This window comes from Eschscholzia californica, unplaced genomic scaffold, assembly GCF_041429995.1.
Source record: "Eschscholzia californica isolate CP2 unplaced genomic scaffold, dmEscCali1.0.p SCAF_5, whole genome shotgun sequence".
In the NCBI taxonomy this organism is placed as follows: domain Eukaryota; kingdom Viridiplantae; phylum Streptophyta; class Magnoliopsida; order Ranunculales; family Papaveraceae; genus Eschscholzia; species Eschscholzia californica.
The window spans coordinates 23104599-23126948 of NW_028238472.1; the positions used below are offsets into that span (position 1 = coordinate 23104599).

The window sequence follows — 22350 nt, forward strand, 5'->3', positions numbered from 1 at the left end:
CGGGCTCCAAGAGGCTCAAGTTTACCCGCCAGAACCCGCCCGATATCTCGATCGGATAGCTTACTCTCCCGCCCCATTCCCACCCGTATTTCAGGGGTCTATTTCAGCTTGTTCCGTGAGAGGGTGCTTCTAAAGGCACCTGGCCAAAAGGCTGTTAGCAACCGGAAATTTTATTGACTTCCGGTCAATGGTCATTGACCCAAATTCTCTATAAGCACCGGTTTTTAATGTGGGTGATGTTCACCTTCGCCTGCTTCTTCTATCTTCTTCCAAAACACACTTAGCCATGTAATGTATTGGATTAATTTTCTCATTTCCATGATGTGATTGACATTATGGTTTATCAAAAAAAAAACCTAGATATAGTGCACCATCCCAAACTCATCGGAATGTTGTCCTGGCATTAAAACAGAGTACCAATACTCCTAACCATCTCTCCCCCAATTTCATTTCAAAACCTAGAGAGAGAAGATGCAGATGAGGGAAGAAAAAGAAGAAGAACAGTCTAACTATTATCATTATCCTTATTACAGGAAGGAGAAAGAGGAGGAGGATCAACTCGATCCCACCACCCATCGCCTCAGGCAGCTCCACCTCAGTAGCTTTGCTTCTGATCATCATCATCCTATAATAGGCGGACTAGACCAGTCCGTTTGTATTCATTAAGTCACGGATTAGCCAATCCGTGATCATGTGAAGAGAAACGGATTGGCTAATCCGTGATGTAATGAATACAAACGGACTGGTCCAGTCCGTCTATTATAGGGCATTATTGTTGTCCAACTACGAATCAAGTCTCCACCATTGATGAATCCCATGAGCCCATTTAAAAGTCGGTGATGGGCTCTGGTTAATCGTTAAATGTGCAGACGGAAGCAAGTGAAACGGCTCTGCTGATTCGCTCCCAATCGCATTCATTAGAAGTCCTACCATTGAGTTTTGTGTTGCTAATCTCTCAATAGCCCCTGCACCGAAGTTTTCCATTTTTTCCCTGTGTTCAAAATATCCAATATACTCTGAACATATATGATCACTTGGGTTAACAAATAGAGATGGAATATAAGAAGATAAAACAACAAACGAATCTTCGACTTGTGACCTCTCTTGACGACACTTTGTGGCTACTGCCAGTCCTGCTGTGATCAAGCTACTAGCGATACGAATCCCATGTTTTACTTTCTTATCTCTGATTCTTTCGATTGGAGGCGAAACAAATGGTGGATTGAAGAGAAAAGCTTCAAGAAAAGTACCCTTTTTAGCCATGTCTTTTCCCGCAAGCTTCAAGAGAAAAGCATTCTTTCAGATTGTGCAACTAAAACAAAGATAGCTACTTACGTAGGGAGAGGATCAGAGGAGAGAGAGAGAGAATATAAATTTAGGAAAGAGAGATGGATGGAGGGGTTAGGGTTGACCGGTGCCTACATACTTGATTGGTGCCAACAGAGAATAGAGCGGTTGGGCCTGGTGCTAACAGAGATGGATGCTAACAGCTGTTTGGTCAGGTGCCTTTAGAAGCACCCTCCGTGAGAATATGGGTCAATGTCAATATTTTAAATTTTTTTTTTTGAAGTCACCTAATTTCGTAAGTGCGTTTTGATTCGTTCTTTGGCTCCTACCTCTTCCTCTACCAACTGCTTCAACGCTGGGAACTGAATTGAAGAGAGTAGTGAGAGAAAGTAGAGAGAGAGAAAGTAGAGAGAGAGAGAGATGGGTCATGGAAGCTCAAAATCAAACCCCCCAGAAATAGAATCCTCAGAAGGCCTTGAAGGTTCGAAGCCCTCTATGCGTTCCCGAATACGTCGTAAATTTGAGCACCATATTCGTCAACGATGCAAACGCAGCTCCAGTTCAGATTCAAGTTCAAATCTCAAGCTCCTTACCTCCGATGACTTTGCTGGAATTGCTCTCCTCGAACTCATCAGCGTTAGTAATTCTTACTCTCCAAATAAATTCGTTCATATCTCTCTTTCCCTCTCTCTCTCTCTCTCTCTAAAAAGTCAAGAATAATCTGTTTTAGGCTGAGATGAAGTTCAAGGATAAATGGTTTGCTTGCGTTTCTTTGGGGGAAAGAACTTTTCGAACTGCAACTTCCGATCAGTTAAGTCTATCACAAACTCTTTAGGTTTTATATTTCTTCAATTTTCCTTGTGAATAGTGAGTTTTTTTGTCTGAGTCACACTACTTTCCACTTTGTTTGCATATAATTTATTTTAACAAGCCCTAGAGGAGATTCACTTCTTTATTTCCCAATCATTTTTGCCCAAGAGAATAGTCACACATGGGAGAAGGGTGATCAAGCAACCAAGAATACAATGTCTAGGTCCTCTCCACTCTTTGGTTTTGAGTTAGATGACCACAAACTTAACATGGTAGCAGAGCTAGGCCCACAAATTTCTCTTTAATAATGTGATTGGATCAGTCAGTGTAGTTGTAAATATTATGCAGTCATTGTCTCTGTTAGGCTGATATTCAGGCACTAAAGTAGAATACACTTCGATTTGCTGAAACATCTATTTGCATTTTAACTTATGATTCCTGATTATTACGTTGACTTTCAAATTCATTTTCTTTATGAGAGACTGCATTGTTTACAGTATTGCATCCTTAGTACATCTTAAATTTTCTAATTTTGTTTGGTTTTATACTTTTCCGATCTTTAATCAATCCTATCTTTGTGCTTCTTCTTCCACTAAAATACTATTCTGTGTGTTGCCTAGATATCATTCTAGATTTACTGTTCATTGATTATTTTAGATCCTTTGACCATACAGTAAATACATATGTTACTATTTCTCATTTCTTGTCTCGCATTTGAATTTTGATGTAAATGTCTCAAAAAGTTCACATGTACTATGCATTTGGTCTTTTGGAGATTGTTTGAAGATGACTAGGATCTATATTTTAACATGTTTACTTAGTTCTTGTAATGTCAATAACTGTTTCCTTTTTGACAAAAAATCACTGACATCTTTATTTCCGCGGGACAATGCAATTGATATGCAGCACAGAGAAGCCCGTTTGGAAATCTGTAAGTAAACCCATTAAATATGTTATTGGTATAGAATATTTAGACCCTCTCCTTTAATTTAACCAGGTTATATATATGTATATCCATCCATTTCTCCCTAAACTTTTTCTTTTTTGAAAATTTGAATTAATACAAATAGTGGTGACAAAAACCGAACCAAACCAAGTCGATCCAGACCAATTGGTTTTTGGGCCAAACTGTTGAAAGTGTCTTGAATATGGGTTGATATCCAGTTTACGACCCGCCAATTAGCTCTGCCTCTGTGACCAGGCTTGCTAACGGGTTCAAAATTCTGTGCCGAAACCGAAGGTCTCAGTAGGCAATTAACATTGCCTTGTAAGCAGGTCGTAAATCCGGTTAGATATCAACCCATGTTCAAGACACTTTCAACAATTCTCTACCTTGACTTGAATATGCTTCCTTCAATTGAATCTTCCATCATCATAGATCAACGCCTCTGAGCCATCGTCGCTCTAACCCTTTCAGGGATTGCTCTCCAAAGGTCTCAACATCTAGAAATCCCAATCAAGTCTAAGCAATGCTTAACCTCAAAAGTTGTCACTGCCTTGGTCAACATATCCGCTGGATTCTCTTCCGTGGACACCTTTTTCATCGTGATCTTCCCTTCTTTAATCATGTCCTTGATAAAGTGATGCCTGACATCAACGTGTGTAGTTCGCTCGTGATACATTTGATTTCTGGTCAAATGTATCACACTCTGGTTGTCGCAGTAGACCTCTGTCACCTCCTGCTTCAGGTCTAAATCACCAACTAAACCGGGTTAGATATCAACCCATATTCAAGACACTTTCAACATTAGCATCACATATGGAAGAAACCACAAGACATAATTTTGCGCCTTAAAATAAAAACATGATGATTTACCTTGTAACCCTTCATTCTGACTCTTGCAAATTTTATTTAGATACTCTGAGAATATTAGCATTTTGCCCGTAACTAAGAAGTTTTGTTATATTCTTTTTAGGAAAAAAAACTTCTGTTGGAAAGGAATGGTCCTCATATTGCAAGGGTATCTGTCTTTGAGGTATGTACTGCGTAGCATTTTTCAAGGTTCTCATTTTACGTTGTTTTATCTAGTATCTATTATCTATTATCTAGTTATAGGACTTTATTTCAATATACTGTTCTTATTGGTCCCTTTCATTAAATTCCACTGACTGAATCACATCCAGTACAAAAGAGACATATATCCGTACATCATATGGATTAAAGGTTAAGCTGTTTAATGTGGGAGCACCTAAGCTTAATATCCAGCTTATTATTTTTAATTTTGAAATGGCAAACGAATATATAAAGAATTCCGGACAATTCTATGATGATGTTCTAACTATGTCCCTCTACACATTAATCATTACTACTTGACATACAACATGTGGACAATAATAGTGCATAACTAGATATAGATACGTTTTTAATCATTTCAATTCAAGAATAACTAATAGAAATTAAAAAATAATGCTCAAGGAGTAGGTATAGATGTATAGTTTACTAAAACCTAAAAGTAATGATTTGGGTTCTTTTATCATACCCTCCAACCCCGCCTCAAACTAACCAAAGAAAAATCTCATTTTACATTGCCATAGCATACATGGTTTAAAATGGAAACTCTGGCTAAATAGCTTGTAGAATTGCTTAAATGCCATTTCTTTTCAAACTTGCTATGATTTATCAATAATTCTGTAGGCTCTAACACCTTAACAAACCTTTTACTTGTACTTGCAGACGAATAGACTGACCAAGAACAATCTAATTGGCTATTGTGAGCTTGATCTGTTTGAGTTTCTTACTCGGGTATGTTCTTGTCATTTTTGAGGATTATCATCCAAAAAACAATTTCTTCATAGGATCATAGAAGTAGCATAGGCTATGTCGCATCCTCTACCTGCATGCTTTTCGTCTGATTAAACCAAAAGTACAGCTGATGACACTGACCGTTCTCTGGCTAAGGTCGTGCTTTGCTTTTTATATGCCTCTTTTGTAGATTATGCTCTGTTTACATGTTGTGTTAATTAACTAGGCATGCCCCGTGCTTGCGGCACGAACGATTCCGTAAAGCACTTTATGCATCACAAAATCGTGGAGGAAGGGAAAAATTTACGATGTAGTAATGTAATTTGTGTTATGTCAGATAGTTATTCTAAGGAGTTCCCTAACTATTACCAACTCTTTGTCTCACCAAAAGATAGCCTCAACACTAAATTGCACTTCCCTGTTTGCATGGATAGGTGTTAAACCACACTGGTTATTGTTTTAACAAAAGATCAGCAAATGCAGTCGACCAAATTTATATCACTTTATGCGACAAAGGAATTTGATTATTTGACTCCTTTGTAAACTACGTCGATTAGCTCAAATTATTACCATCTATATGCCCACAAGAATATAACTGAACTTGTACAATTCTTTTGGACCGAGATCCAAATTAGAAGGAGAAAAGACATTGTGTAAACTTTTCACTTTTACATTGATATATGAATATTCCTGCAAATCAACCGTAAGTGTATAGAGCATTTGGATCTTCCACCCAGTTTCATCCCTGGGAAAGAAAGCAGTAGCTATGCCTGTAAATGTTTCTAGGATCTGTAGTGTTTCATAAATGTTTGAGTAGTTTTATTTCCTTTAGCGAACTGGTCCCAAGGCTACTCATTAATCATATTTTCTAATATATTCTAGTTTAGGTGTTCTTGAAGCTTCCACTTGTGCTACATTAGCATGTTTCAGACATGAAAGAGCATTTGTTGTAGTATGTGACCAAGTCTAAACTAAACTGTGATCATCAGAATGCTCCAGATAGATTAAACTCGAGTAGTATATGAGGGACTAGAGAAGCAATAAAGTACTAATTCCTAGCCACATGTTGATTACTACTACAATAAGAAAAATAACTAAGAGGGGCTGAAATTTATAGTCTTTGGGTCCTTCACCCTTTTCAGTTACCCCTTCATTTTATTGAAAAAATATATATCTTTTCAAAACATTTTTCTCTTTGGTTTCGTATGTTGTTCTAATGTTGGATATTGCAACATATGCGGTGGCATGGGTACACCACCAGGATTATACTGAAGGTGTTCGAGTGAATAACCATTGACTTGTGCCACAATCTGGAGCCCTTTCTAAAAGTTGTCCTAACTATCCTGCTGATAAGCTTATTTGTGTGTCCCGTGTCTAAAACTTATCAGAAAAACTAGACTTTAAACAGAAAAACATGCATGAGTAGCAATTGTTGCTTTATAGATGTTTATAAAAGAGACGTGACTGAGTAGTAAAAACTTTTATCTCCACTTCAGTTAGTTCCTCTAGTATTGCTTGCAAGACTTTACATCTTTCTTGCTGTTATGTACTCAACATTTTTCCAGTTGTCTTTTTTATGTTTTATGCATAACAGTTTTATGTTCCACTAGGACTCGACTTCTGAATTTGAGGTACTCAACCTGTTAGATCCTTCATCAGCGCAAGTAGTCGTGGGTAGCATCAGTCTTTCATGTTATGTTGAGGTCTGTAATCCTATCTGAACATTGAGTGTTTGGTTGATTTTAATCATTGTACTGATGTGTTCTGAGCCTCCTGACTATAGCTGCACATATGGTTTCAAATTTGCAGGATCCAGTTGATACTGAAAAAAGTTTTGCAAAACGTATCTTATCTATAATGGTAAGGCTAACTAATCAATGAGCTAGAGTATAGACCCTTTATTCGTCAAGAATCATGTATTATTTACTTTTGCATTCAGACAAGTGCATTACCTTCAAATATTTTTTTGAAACTTGTTGAAAGATGTTATACTTTCTATATATCTTCTGGATACAGGACTATAATGAAGATGGGAGACTCTCTCTTTCTGAGTTTTCTGACTTGATCGATGCGTTTGGAAACCAAGTGGCAGCTAGAGAAGTATAGGTTTTACTCACTTCTGTAGTACAGTTATTTGTTTCCACTGCCTGCTGCACGAATGTTCTTATTATTACAATTGTGGTAAAACTCTATTAGTTGTTTACATCTTTTTATTAGAAAGAGGAGCTTTTCAAAGCAGCTGATGTTGATGGGGATGGGTGCGTCAGCATAGATGAATTGGCAGACCTGCTTGCTGTTCAACAAGAGAAGTATTATGTTTAGTTCAAATAATAATCCTGATAACCTGATCTACTTATTTTTCTTTTCCTTGTATCATCTGTTCCAAATTGTTTACATGCTTATATTTGTTTAGTGATTTGTTTAGGATCTATATCACTGATTGCTTTTTCCTTCTATGCCCAGAAAGAGATCTCGGTATTTTAGTTTATTCCCTCTATTGTTAGTGGTAAGAGAACTAGTTATTGTTTTCTTCATTGTGCTATTGAAGGTAACATATACATAAACAAGATTTTAGTTCACATCACAGGTCGAGTTCGGCCTTCTTTAATCCTCTGCTTGAATTTAGTTCTGACTCTGAGTCGACCCTCTTCTTTAGTCTAGCTAGCCGCTTGAATGAGTCCTCATTGGAGTTTGTTTAGTCATCTTATGATGATATCTCCATAACCTACCCTTAACCTGCACATATTCCCTTTTAGTATAGAATGGATGTTAACATGGTCTTCCTTCTAAGTTGTGTATGTCTCAATTCCAAAACTACAAACAAAGCAACCTATAAAAGAAGCAACTTATAAACCACCTTCAGTTATTCTATATTCATCATATTTTCATGTTCAATGACAATGAGGCACGTGACATGTCGAATTGTCGAAATAGAGAAGGTAAGTTGACTTCGGTCAAATCAACTCTTTCTCCGTCCCTATTCTCTTTGCCTCTTGAGTATGCTATTCACTTCAGGCTCCACAGAAGGACATAATGAGGTTTTTCTTCGTCTAGCTTAATGCCCGCCAAATGAAGAAGCCATGTGATATGTAACGATATACAGCAAGGAGGGCTAGGAATTAAGCAATTGAAATGCATGAACCAGGCTTTGCTATCCAAATGGCTTTGGAGGTTTGAGGAAGAGGAATCAGCTTTGTGGCGCAGCACAGTAGCAGAAAAGTATGGCGATGTAGTGAAGGAATGGAACAAGACAAGGACTAGAACCCATATGGCTGCGGAGTTTGGAAGGGAGTACAAAACAGTGTAGATAAATACACAGAGCTGACGAAATGGGAAGTGAGAAATGGTCAGAAAATACTCTTCTGGGAAGTCATATGGGCTCCACCCATTAGTCTAAGGGACAGATTCCCTGCAATTTATCATTTGGCAAACTCCAAAAGGAAAACAATAGATCAAGTATATCATATATGATCAATAACATGGGCTGGGGAACATTCAAATTAGGAGAAACCTCAATGATTGGGAGATCCCGATCCTAGTGGACTTGCTAGGATCATTGCAAGGTATTAGGCTCACAGATACACCAGACACAAGAGTATGGAAAGATAGAGAGGACGAAAAGCTAAGTGTGAAAAATCTATATACCAGGGTTTCCCAAAGGAGCCAAGATCTAGTGCTGAATTGCTTTAAGCAATATGGAGGAAACCAATCCCACCAAAAGTCAGCTTCACCATATGGGAGCCTGCCTTCAAAAGCTACCAACTATAGATCAACTGAATAAGAGAGGATATAGCATGGTGAACAGATGTATTATGTGCCGGAAGGATTCAGAATCAGTTGATCACATCTTCGTATATTGCTCAGTGGCAGAAAAGTTATGGCTTTACTACATAGGATCACTCAAGACCAGCTGGTGTAGAGCAAGACCGATTGGACAGAACCTTGAGCAATGGGGTTAAATAAGAAGAAAAACAGAGAACTCTGGAACATGGTGCGGAAAGCAATCATATGGAGCATACGGAAAGATAGAAATAACGAGATTTTCAAAGAGGAAGACCTATATAGCAGAGTCGCAGCGGAGGATGTTAAAGGATCCTGTTTCGTTGGACTAGAAATTTACAACAGTATACAATGTTATTAATTGGGAGGCTTGGATATCGTGAATACTGTTGTAATAGTCTAGACCCATTGAGCCACATTGTACCTCAATTTTTTGAATAAAATTAATTCTAAATTTTCAAAATAAAAGAAGCTATGTGATGTCTGTTGATAGTGCACAAGATAGTAAGCTTCGTCACAAGGGGTCGTAGTTCATTAACTCTATTGTAGTCCCAAGTCATTTCCTATAACAAGGGAAACCATGCACATTTTTCATGACAATGTGAATCTCAACCAAGAAGACTATGCTTGCTCCATACCCACTAGAGTAATCTGCACGCGTAGCGCTCATGAGTATTGATGCAGGAGTGCATAACGAAGGTCCACAACATCCTCACCCCTATCTGAAGAGCGCAATTGTTTAGGCTGTTACCTTAAGGAAACGTAATTTCTTTGGACGAACCAAGTGTGCCTTAGTGACGAGTGTCCCTGTCTTTCGTAATTTTCTATGTATTTACCATCTCCCGTTGTCTACAACATGTAGGCACGTGTCATTCCTGAGTTGTGCATGCATCAAATATGTAGTTTATCTTTGGCTCTTCGGCACTGGGCCATCTCCTACACTCTCCCATCTCGATGCCTTTCAACTTGCTACTCTTGGCGTAGGTTATGTCATACACTTACTGAACAAAATGGTAGCAACTCCTGGTTCCTCTTTACACTCATCAGTTTGGCCCAGAAAAGAATAATTGCTGTTGTTGGTTCATCGCTGCAGCTCCCTTTGTAATTTCTGTGGCTGTAGAGTGGCTTATTGATATCTTTAGTTCCGTTGCTTTCATGCTCCGTACAAGGTACTATGTTGTTTTATCGGTGGTTAGTAGTGTAAGGTCAAGAACCAAACATTTTGCATTCCACAGACTTCCACAGGGTTGGACTTCCTTGTTGCTTTAGCAGCTTTTTATGTATTCTGAGCATGCCCTTGAAGTTGTCTTTGCTGATGTGAAGTTTCACTTGTCACCCTTGCTGGATTTACCATACAAGTCCTAGTGCTGTCCTGGCCTTCAATAACAGATTAAGCACTTCCTTTGCCCAACTTTTGTAGGTGTAAGTTTTAACCATTAGATACCAGGAATATCATTGGAGTTGGACAATCTCTTTTAACCATTTTACATCTAAGTGGGAGGCTATCTGCACAACGATGTAATTTGGGCTTCATCTTTGTTTGGTTCCCGATTCAGCTTTGGTTCAAATACTAGTGCATTTTATACCTGTTAATATAAAATTATAAGTTCTTTTCTAGCTAAAAAAAACGTTGCTGTGAATGTCATTAGGGATCAAAATTTCAGGCTTTCAGCAGTGTCCTAAATCTTGTTATTGATTTCTAGAGTTTGGTTTGGCGTAACCATTGTGCTGTAACTTACTAGGTGTATGTACCGATAATGTATTCAGCAACATGGCTTGCCATTGACCAGGCGCTGCATAAAGAAACGCTGAAAGGTGCTAATTGTTGCAATTAGCACATCACAAGTACCCTGATCTGGTGAACCAAATCAGGTTTTTAACGGGCACTCTAGAACTTAAACTCCTGTAATACAATCTACTACAACTACCCTGTGTAGCAAGTTGTTCGTCACTTAACAAGCTCAGAACCTACAAGATGGATAAACTAAGCATTAGCTGCTGATCTTAATTTTAAAACTATTTGTTACTACTCATTGTACCCCTAGTTCAGCCAGTCTTGAGTTTTCCCTAGTAGCAAACATGCTACATCAATATATATTATGCATCAATATATATATATATATATATATATATATATATATATATATATATATATATATATATATAATTCCGTATGATTTGGCCATCTCTAATCGTGTTTTGGCCAACTTAATAATCCATTAATCTCGCATCATAAATGTTATTTTCTGGTTAAATTATATTACAGTTAATAATCCATGATTTCATGTTCTGCAGGGAACCGCTTATCAGTAGCTGCCCTGTATGTGGTGAAACCCTTGGGAATTCTAATCAACTAAATGATATGATTCATATGACTTTATGTTTTGATGAGGGGACAGGAAATCAGGTTATGACTGGAGGGTTCCTCACAGAAAAACAAGCTTCATATGGGTGAATTCATTAATAATCTACATCTCCGTAGCTTGTACTTCTAATTCATAGCTACTAGCTTCTCCATGATATTTGTATCAAACTCTAACCATCTCTTTCCTTAGGTGGCTCTTCAAGCTAAGTGAATGGTCCCATTGTTCGTCATACGACTATGGTTTGAATTTGGGTTCTAGTGCTTCAAATATTCTGGTAAAGAGTTCACATAATTCGCGTCATGTTAATTCTTCGCGTCGTTTTCATTTTTAGTAACTTGATTCCTTTAATTGTGTTACTTCTCTTGGTTCTTTTCTTAATCTGTATTTTGTTGGTAACTTTTCTTTAACCTAGTCATACTCGGCAGTGGACTGTTCTGTTGTCAGAATATGCGAAATTACCCTTATGGGAGAAGAGATCACGATTTTTTTTCAGATTTTGCATTGCAGATAATGCGCTTAACTTCAACAAATATGCTCTCCACCAAAGGAGAAATTCAGGATTTCTCTTGAGATTTTCTGATGACCAAATTCCCCTCAGTGTAGATTTTTTTCTACTCCCCCATACACTAAGTTATGTCAGCTTAAAAGCATTTAGAATAGGAGAAACGGTCAGTCTATCACGTTCATTTACAAGTGGGAAAAGCCTAAATATCAACTGGCCTAACTTAGGACCTATTGTAGTTCCGGCTGCAACACTCATATACGCAAACATGTGACAAAACATTATCAATATCTGTCTAGTTCACCGTATTGCTTCTGATTTTTGTCTTGTAGTTGGTTAGTTGTTGGTAGCATGTTTGCTTCTTCTTCTTGATCAAAATATTTAGGATTGGGTCTTTCATATTAAAAAACTAATATCATTTGATAAAATAATGCGTTAGGTCTTCGATCGAAGGACAATGCGACTAGTGGAAGAATCCATTGATGGAAAAATTGTTTTGTCTATGAGAGCCATTTATCAATCCAAGATAGGGCTTGGTCTTATTGATAAAGGTATGTGCCTGATGCATGAGAAGTGAATTGTTGTTTCCTTCATTTGTTTTACTTTGTGATCTCTCTTCTCTTATTCAAGACTAGTACCACCTAATGTTTCAGTATGGAAGTAATTCTAAACTAACTTTTTGACCTCTAAAGCATGATAAAGAACATAAGAAAACATGAATAACCATAAAGAGAAAAACATAACAACAACTAAGCTTTTCTGGTTGATTATTGAAGGTACAAAAAGGGCCTAATATAGCCCACAGCTGCCCTTATAGCTTGGCTGGGTAAAGAGAGCCCTAATACCCTTAAACCCTCAAAAACATAATTTTGAGCGCTGATAATATTTGTTAAGCCTGTTATAATATTGAAATAACTAATCTTATAACCTAATAACACCTATTGGTCACTCGGCGGGCATCCATCTGCCACCTTTGGGCCCTCAAAGACGTCCTCGGACCAATTCATGTTCGAGAGGTTTGGTAATAGAATTATTTACATGGTACTGTGCAGGTATTGATTATTTGTTGTCTAATTTTGGAACATATGTCAATTGTCTAAGTAGTGTGAGGTTTTGTAAGATGTTCCCTATGGGTTATAATATTTCTCCAAACGAGGATTATGACTAAGTTCTTTTTTTTGTTTTTCTGAAAAAAGCAAAATTATACTGGAAGGGCCAAAGGCAATGTTTTTTTTGAATAATTTGATTTAATTGAAAAAAGGAGGATGTGGAAGGGCCCCTAAGATATGAATACAAAAATACAAAATTACAAAAGATAGACAAAACTATCCCAATGCTCCATCATGTCCGTGAAGGTTTTGTGTGTCGCCCAATGATATTTTCTACTACAGCGATAAATGTGACTTCGAATTGAAAAGGATGGAATCACTTGTTGACCATTTCCGGAGAATGTGTCATCATTTCTTCCCTTCCATGGCGTTCAAATTGAAGCTTTTGGAAACAGATTAAGGAGCTGCTTCTTATCTTTGTTGCCTTTAATGCCAGACCAAGCCTCTAGAAGATCGGTGAGAGAGGAAGGGGTATACCAGACCACATTACAGCTTCTTAGAAAGGATTTCCATATGTAAATGACTTCACAGTGAGTAAAATTTTGGGAAACTGACTCCTTTTTTTACAAAGAGGGCATCGGTTCGGGGTAGTTGATCCTCTTCTTCTCAGCATATCGGTGGGAATCTTCTCCAGACTTGCTGCCCATAATAAAAAACTGATTCTGTGTTGGCTAGTGTTGTTCCAGATATCTTTATAGACGATGGCGTCCTGTTCTGGCACTTGAGATAGAATAAGGTACAATATACTTCTAATGTCGAATCAGAATCAACTAGGACAGAAATAAAACATTGGGTCGAACTCTTCTTTCGTGTCAAGGTAATAGCTATGAGTAGTCATCGACTCCCGGGAAAGGGTAGAAAGAAGAATGGGACTTATGGGACATACAATGCATTACAGACGTATGATAATTACGCTTCAACCGGGTTATTCTATTCCACCTCTTAGAAAGAAAAGAACTTAAATAAAAATACTTAATAACACGGCGATACATTTATACAAAACTTCTACCCCGAGCACACGCAATGGGGCCGTAGACAGTCAAGTGAAATTCAATTCACGAAAAAATTTGATCTATGGACAGCGCCGTTGTGGTAAAGGTCGTAATGCCAGAGGTATCATTACCGCAAGGCATAGAGGAGGAGGTCATGAGCGTCTATACCGTAAAATCGATTTTCGGCGTAATGAAAAAGACATATCTGGTAGAATCGTAACCATAGAATGCTACCCTAATCGAAATGCATACATTTGTCTCATACACTAAGGGGATGGTGAGAAGAGATATATTTTACATCCCAGAGGGGCTATAATTGGAGATACCATTGTTTCTGGTATAGAAGTTCCTATCTCAATGGGAAATGCCTTACCTTTGAGTGCGGTTTGAACCATTGATATACGTAATTGGAAGTAACCAATTAGGTTTACGACGAAACCTAGAAATCGATCACTGATCCAATTTGAGTACCTCTACGGGATAGACCTCAACAGAAAATTGAAGAGTAACGGCAGCAAGTGATTGAGTTCAGCAGTTGATTCGGGGTGTATTTTGCAACCAACATTATAGTGGGCGTTAGTAAAATAACTAGATTTCTAGGGACATAACCTGAACTGAAGACTTTTATGAGTGACATTCGTGTTACTGTGTCGGTTTGAATGGAGAGGATTTTGGGTAAACTAATGCATCTGGTGGGTCTCCTCAATTAATATCTCCGAATTCGTTGAAAAAAATAAAATTTTCCCAAAATCATATTTTGAACTTCAATTTCATGAGGATTGGCGATGGAAGATCAAATGAGATCGGAAGGAAAGAAAGCTGGCTTTTAAATTCTGGAAAGTTATTGGATTTGAAATTAAGAAGGCACCGGCCCATTGTGCTATAAAAGGGGGCCAAGTACGCAAATAAAGATATCATCTGGCTGGGCATCAAGGATTACTTTTCGGTAGCCGTTTTACATATATTTGGGAACCAATTTCGTAATATTTTGGGGTTATTTTGGTGTGCAATTTTTGGGAGTTTTAAGTGTGATATAGAACTAGAAGAACATGTTATGAAGAAAAAGAAGAGGAAGTGTACAAAAACAACGAGGTTTCATCAAGATTTACCGGGTTTTATCGCTTCCTCTCTTTTCCTTTTCCATATCTTATTGATTGGTAACTGAACAATACACGAGTATTTGAGTTTAATATTGATTTCTTTCTGCGGATTCTAATTCATAACTAATTAATGACATTTTGAGATGAATTTGACGTTGCTCTTGCTTGTTTGATGCAGGAGCAAAAGAATTACTGAATAATCTCTCCGAGAAGCAAGGGAAGCGTATGAATGATGTTGAATCTGCAAAAGACATACCCAAATTCATTGAATTTTTTAAGGTATTGTCACCATTTTAGTCAAAAAACAAGTACTTTTGTGACTAATTATTTTTAATCAACTCATAATATTGGCTTAGTAAGGTTTTTGGGCTTACTTGGTGGAAATTTTGATCTTTAGTTACTTTTTGTAATATATCTGTTTAGATGCCATTAATTTCTCTTGGAGAGAGATCACTATCAGGCATGAAACTCAAATGTGGTGATCTGCAAACTTTGCAGATTTTGTACACAACCTGGTATCCTTGATCGTTTGAGAAATCAGGTTGCTATATATCGTAGTCCTAGTTAGCAGAGATACTAATAAAAGTCATTGGAATTTTTAATGGTAGTTTAGTCATTTGGTTTATCACGAGCAATGAGTCCATACATAGATTGTTATTTCATACAGTGATATTGATTAATTAATGTATGTTGTTAGGCGTTATCAAATATCATTTTGTATTTTGTATTTTTTAATTTAGGGTTTACCCAGAGTCTGAGGTTTAAGTATTTAGTTCCTTAATTTTGCGGACTAAAATTTTCATGTATTGCTAGTGTAAGCCATTAAAGTTACTGTAGGTAAGGCCCATGTAACACAAATAGTGCTATAGGTACCGATTGGTATTTGGGATCAGATATGATCTCAACCCAGATTGGTATTTTAGGGAGATAAAACGATTGATTAAAATACAAATAACATATAAATTCAAAATCTCACAATATACCTGTTGGAGTTACCATCGGTATTTGTAGGCAACATGACAATAACAGGTTGAAAATGAATACAATTATTATACATGTAAAATCTTGTACAAGAAGTTGTCTGTAGATTATCGTAGAAAAACTTGGTATTTTAGTTTCTATGTAGTCTGCGGGGTTTGGTTTTCAGTTGTACGGTTAATACCTGGTTACAAGGCGTATGGCTTTCTTAAATATCCCTCCTCAGACAAACTTAAATTACTAGTATTTTCATGTACTTCGGCAGTTATTTTTTTCATGAGCCTGCCCCTTCTGATTATAAAAACTAAATTTATATGAAATTTCTTTCTATTTTATATTAATGTTAATGAACTCAACGGAGGTTTGCAGGATCAACTCAATATGGATGACGTTAAATATCCTCTGGAGCATTTTAAGGTATTCTCTGAGTTTCATGCTTAAATAAAGAATTGGGTGCAGTTTGAGTAGATTTTGCGGAACTTATTCCTAGAGTTTCGATGAAATATGATTATGCTTCCTTAAACTGTATATACATGTACATCTTCTAGGTTTCTGCCGCCTCCGGACGCGACAGATCCCTCTTGGCTAACGCCGGAGATGACATTTAAATCAAAATCTCTAAGAAGAACGCTCTGGAGTTGGTAAAAATAGAGATCAATTGGTAGTAAAGATGATATCGATTTTGAAAAGAAAATAAAGAAGATAAGGGAGAATAAATAGGGAAAGGATATTAACTAATAAGTTAATATCCTTTCCCTAATAATATCTATATAATAAGGGAGGATGGTATCTTTTTTAGAATATATCCTACTATAGAATGATTAAGATTACACTTCCCAAACTTATCTTCAAATTTACACAACAATATGTCCATTTTTTTTCACGAAATCTTGCCTAACCTCAATCCTCTGATTTCTCTCTTCAATTGTAATTTTGTTTAGTGTTAAGGATATTAAAGTCCATATAGTTGATCTCGGTCTCGGTCCGGCTGAAGGCCGAGGCCGAGACGGACCGAGATTCTCGGTCGAGACAACATGTATAGTTAATCATAAGTAATATGTACTAAGTAATAAGTATAACTCCCTGGCTCTTCATTACTTCATAATTTTCCGGACTATGAACATAAAATTACTCGAGTCATTCATCATAAACGAAATCCTATTATTGTTCACTTCAATAGTTCAATAAAATAAGTAACGAAGTTCATACTTCATAAGTATTCAATAACTAATAGTTATAACTAGTAGTACTATAGTCATCGTCTTCACTTTCCATAATGAAGAGTAGTTCAATAAAATAAGTAGTATAACATTACGATTTAAAGTTTCCAAAAAAATTAGAATTTTTGTCTCGAGTCTCGGTCTCAGTCTTGGTTTGTCTCGGCCGAGATAGCCGAGAAACTCGGCCAAACCCTAACTCAGAATCTCCGCCGAGTCTCGGGAGAGGGCCGAGACCGAGACGAGACCCGAGATTTTGAAGTAGATTTTGAAGTTATCTTCCTCTTTAAACTAGATTTCAAGCAAGTTTCTCTCTCTACCTTCTTCACTTTCCTTTTAACTACTCGTTCTCTCTTTGGCGACCATATGTTGTTTTTTCTATAAAAACACAAATTAATGTTAAATCTTAGTGTTTTATACTCCTTATTAATGTTGTAGAACTTGTTGATGATTAGATTGGCTTGTTAGAGTTGATTATACTTCATTATGAACTGATTTTATCATTTTTATACTAATTTTGGTGACTCTTCTCTACTAACACAAATAAGTAAGTCTATTTTGATCATTGATGTTTTATATTCCATATAATGAGCTGATTTTGTTGCTTTTTTGGTTGATTTGAAACCATACCGTCCTTTTTTTGACTGGTTTCTTAATCTTTTAACGTTGGAAGCATGTTTACAATGTGAATATAGTTATTAGGGTTTGAATATATCTGTGATTGTTGAATGATTTCATAGTGTTTCATCTAGTATGATTTTAGATTACTTTGGTTGGTTTATATTTATTCATAGTGTTTCATCTAGGGACTTATATCAGGCCGATCTTCCATTATTTCCCCAGGCGTCGAACGGGCGGGACTAGTTGAACGCAACGTTACTAGATACTCTAATCCCCTTCGCGTACTGAGTACCCTTTTTGGGTGGATTTGAAATCTAGTACCCGAAATTGGGCGTACCGGATTCTTCAGTCTTAATTAAGCCAATTTCTTTGTAAAAACCTATTAGCTCCATGAATATGGTAGTTAATTACAAGATTTTTTATTCAACTAGTCAAGATTTTGAGTTTTATGGAGATGGAATATTTGAGTCTAGGTGTATCTATTAGGCATGCATCATACAAGTTTATATTATTTAGGAAAATAGTTCATAAAATACTGAAGAGGTATACCCTTAGTGTACCCAATTCTCACATGGTAGCGACCGGTACCCGTACCACGTACCAGAGCAATCTGCGTACCAGGTAAGACATTGGTCGAGCACCTAATCTCGACTAGGCGCCTTGGCTAGCTATTGCCTGTGCGGTATTCGGTTGCTATGTGGCTGGTGTATCCAAGGATGTAACTGCATGAGAACGACATTCTCTTAAATATTCCTTAGAATATGCTCATTCTTTCTCGAGAGTAAAGAATTTAAACTGTATTTTTTGCAGACATTCAACGAGTTCTTTGTAAGGGAGTTGAAACCTGGTGCAAGACCAATTGCCTTCCCTGAATGTGATGACATTGCTGTTTGTGCTGCTGATTGCCGTCTAATGGCATTTAAATCAGCTGAGGATAGTTTGCGATTTTGGATTAAGGTAATCCTACTTGTCAGTCTGTTTTCTAGTGATTTGCCTAAGATGTTGTCCTCTTTCCAGTAATATTTCTTAGAAACCAGTACTCCGGTTGTTAAGATGTAGCTATGGTTTTTTCCAGAAATTGTACTGTATGTGCTTCAACATTATATATTACTATTCCTTATGTCTATGAAACTTTTGTTATTCGTAAGCATCTTCTAGGTGAAGTTACTTTCTATGAGTTAAAGTGTTAGACTAATGTGAACGTAGTTTTGACTTTTGAAAAATGAACCTGTCTAGACCTTTTGTTACTCCCCCTTGGCTGTAAGATTTTGCATATAATATTGATCACAGCCCATTTATCTCTCAGTGGTGCTTATTCAAGTCCATGATCCAATTTATAGTTCGCCGACGAATTCGAGGAAATGGGAGGTAAACTATGCAGTTTTAAACAAGGCTTACAAGCATGAGCACTCGCCAAGCTCATGTGGACTAACTACAATTGATCACATTTTTGAGCTTAAAAAAAGCTAACTTAGAGATTCTGAGTATCTTAAGATATTAATTCAAATTTCTTTTCCCTTTCAATATTAATTCAAATTTTCAAAAAAAAAGAACTTAGAGATTCTGAGTATCTTAAGATATTCATGGAATTCTTTCTGGAGCCTAAGTTTAATATATCACATAGTTTATTGAGGAGTTCTACACAGCATTTGAGCTCAAAGCAAGACAAACTTTCTGATGTATATGTTACGTTGAAAAGCTTTCAAGTCTACGTTGTGGTTTAGTGAGCGTGAGTTAGTTCTTTACCTTTTTATTTTTTCTCAGGGTCGTAAATTTTCAATTCAAGGCCTCTTGGGAGCAGAGGTTTCCTCTAGTGAATTTATCAACGGTTCATTAGTGATTTTTCGACTAGCACCACAGGTATTATTAGAATTAATTACTTCTTGGAGTATGCTTTGAAGGACAATTTCATAATTGAGAAATTTTATCTCTCCAATACTTTTTCAGGATTATCATCGCTTTCATTTTCCGGTCTCTGGAAGAGTTCAAAAATTCGTTCATATTCCTGGATGCCTGTATACTGTATGTGAAAATGGATGTTTTTATTATGTTAAATGGCCTTTCTTCATTTTCTCGTTTCCATTTGACTTCCAATTCCTTGTTTTACATGTTGTAGGTAAATCCAATAGCTGTGAATAGTAAGTACTGTAATGTCTTCACCGAGAATAAGAGAGTTGTAAGCGTTATTTCGACTAAGGACTTCGGAAAGGTTTGTGATTCCTCCATACACCAAACGTTTTAGAGCACATTTTGTTACATTTGCTATCCACAGTTGTGATAGACTCAAGCATGGTGGTTATTTACAGGTGGCTTAAAAATCTGTACTGGCTTCATCCTTGTATCTTCGTTTTGACACTAAGGAAATTACTTTATGAATGTGCACTAATACCGGATGGCACATTTTATATCTCGTCATGCATACTAGATTACTAGTCCTTCTGCAAAGAAAACAGACAACCTACTCTATATTAATAATCATTATAATAGAGCTTGTATAGCTGAGCAAAATGCATTTAGAATCTTAATCAAGGCAAACTAACAATGAACGAAATTAAACATCTCATAAACCCTAGATTCATGGTACACAGAATATTTTGGTTGTAATTTGTTAACTTTAGCTTGAAATGTTTAATTTAAAAATACTTTATTGTTTATAGTTTACATGGATGAGTACGTGTAAGACTATATTTAGCCCAATAACTCAATTGAGGAATCCTTGCAGGTAGCATTTGTTGCAATTGGAGCAACAATGGTAGGTAGTATAACATTCTCCAAGGAGGAGGGTGACGATGTAAAGAAAGGAGACGAGGTATTAACCTTAATTTCTTTTAATTAATACCTTTTCATGTTTTAAGAAATTGTGGAATTTCAATTACATTTGACCACCAATTTATTTTTTAGTTTGGATACTTTTCGTTCGGAGGGAGTACTGTTATCTGCGTTTTCGAAAAGGTTGGTATCCTCCACTTGCAATAATTCAATTCCTTGTATATAACTAATGCACCCTCATATTTTGGATAAACTGCTATTTCTAACCTGTTCGGATATGCGGATGCTATTCATGAGTCAAGTTGTTGACAAATTTAAGTCAACCCCTTTCTATTTTATTTCTTTCGTGATATTAAATTTCCCAAAATTTCCACCCAAATAACCGAAATATTTCCATTTCCGAGCCAACCTAACAAAATCTTACTTGCATGTTCTCTTCGCATTATTTCCACCGAACTGACCGAAGATGGACAATATTTTGCGCCCTAAAGTTGGAGAAAAATGTGTAAGAAAATATTGACACATCAGAGATACTTCGTTATTTCGGTTGAAATAATGCACAAAAAACCTAAAAATTTTGTTCGGTTAGGATGGGAATGAGAATATTTCACTAATTTCAGTTGGTGTTTCTGATAATACCCTTTGTAGTACACATATGTGTGTAAACATTTAAATACGAAGGAAAAAATGTTACTATAACAGCTTCCAATATTTCACAGCAGTGTTTTAGCGAAGTGCTACTAAATTTTCTTATTACCTTCATCAGTCATGGTCAGAAGTAACGTACATTTTGTGCGTTCTAATTCTTCTTCCTGTCTCAACGAATTACATCATATTCTCATCATTAGCATGAACTTCTCATCATTTTTATGAATTTGTTGTATTTCCACACTGACCAAAATATATACACGAAGTATATATATATATATATATATATATATATATATATATATATATATATATATATATATATATATTTCCATAACAACCGAAATATAAACTGAGTTCATTATTGAATACCTTTATATTAGAACTTATACTAGTAGCAGTCCTTAACGAGTGGGCTTGAACGATTATTATTAATGAACTATACTCTTAAAATTGTGGCGTGCACCCGAAACGGTATGCAGGACGCAATAAAGCTAGATGATGACCTCGTTGCCAACAGCGAGAGATCACTTGAAACTCTAGTCTCTGTCGGAATGAAATTGGGGGTCTCCACAAAGAAGATGGAATGAACTCGCTAGATGAGGATTGAGGACTGAAGGTTGGTAATATCCAATACAACAAATCATCAACAGCAGCAACGACAATGTAAAAAAGAATATTCATTCGCCCATGTGAAGGAGATGTGAATTATGAAATGCTTGTTCGACAATGGTACAAGTTCAGAAACCTTTCTTTGTTTTTAGGGCGGTATCATGTACTGTTTTTCTTCTGACAGAAACGTTTTCTGTCCTTCTCAAAATAATTATGTATTGTTTATGTATGTCTTTGTGATTGGTGTAGAAGAATAGGAACTGGTGGCTTCAAATAATTATGGAAGTTATTGTTTGCACTCACATCTCTAGAAAACCAGCATAAATGAAGTTGTGTTCTCGGATGTTGATTTCTGTTTTAGTTGAAAACACATCCATTTGATACATAGACATGTTTTAAGATAATCCTGAAGGACAAGCATCCAGAACTACTAAAGTTAGGTGCTGTTTGTTTTTTTAAAAGGGTCTGAATCTGAATTAGCTGAATCTGAATTGGCTGAAGTGAATTAGTTGAATCTGAATTGGCTGAATTATTTTACCAGTTAGATGTTTGTTTTGTATATCTGAATCATTAAATCTGAATTTGATTTTTGACTGTTATACCCTTAATAATCTTTCTAACCAAACAACCCTTACCATTATCTTTTAACCAAAGAAAACCCTAATTAATTATTTTTTTTTGAACAACCCTAATAACTATTTGGTTCACTTTTTCTCTTTCTTTCCTGCTCTCTCTCTCTCTCTCTTTCAATGGCTGCCGTTTCCCTCACCATCCCCAACGAATTTCTGTATCTCTCTCTCTCTTTAGAAGATCAGA

General features: G+C 36.5%; 1 protein-coding gene and 1 pseudogene across 1 annotated transcript; one reads left to right on the top strand and one right to left on the bottom strand.

Annotated features, from left to right (window-relative positions):
* The first annotated feature begins 93 nt into the window (after positions 1-93).
* LOC147537864 (phosphatidylserine decarboxylase proenzyme 3-like) lies at positions 94-21877 on the top strand. Its single transcript, XM_086644469.1, has 22 exons — positions 94-123; positions 1529-1923; positions 2018-2097; positions 3004-3028; positions 4014-4073; positions 4772-4840; positions 6451-6543; positions 6650-6700; positions 6857-6940; positions 7058-7149; positions 10916-11071; positions 11176-11260; positions 11928-12039; positions 14868-14968; positions 16037-16084; positions 18316-18462; positions 19270-19365; positions 19453-19527; positions 19622-19714; positions 20228-20314; positions 20407-20457; positions 21405-21877. The coding sequence occupies exons 2-22, from the start codon at positions 1708-1710 to the stop codon at positions 21510-21512; spliced, it is 1929 nt and encodes a 642-aa protein (XP_086500595.1). The 5' UTR covers positions 94-123; positions 1529-1707; the 3' UTR covers positions 21513-21877.
* LOC147537865 (GDSL esterase/lipase At4g10955 pseudogene) lies at positions 784-1299 on the bottom strand (annotated as a pseudogene).
* Positions 21878-22350: the final 473 nt, after the last annotated feature.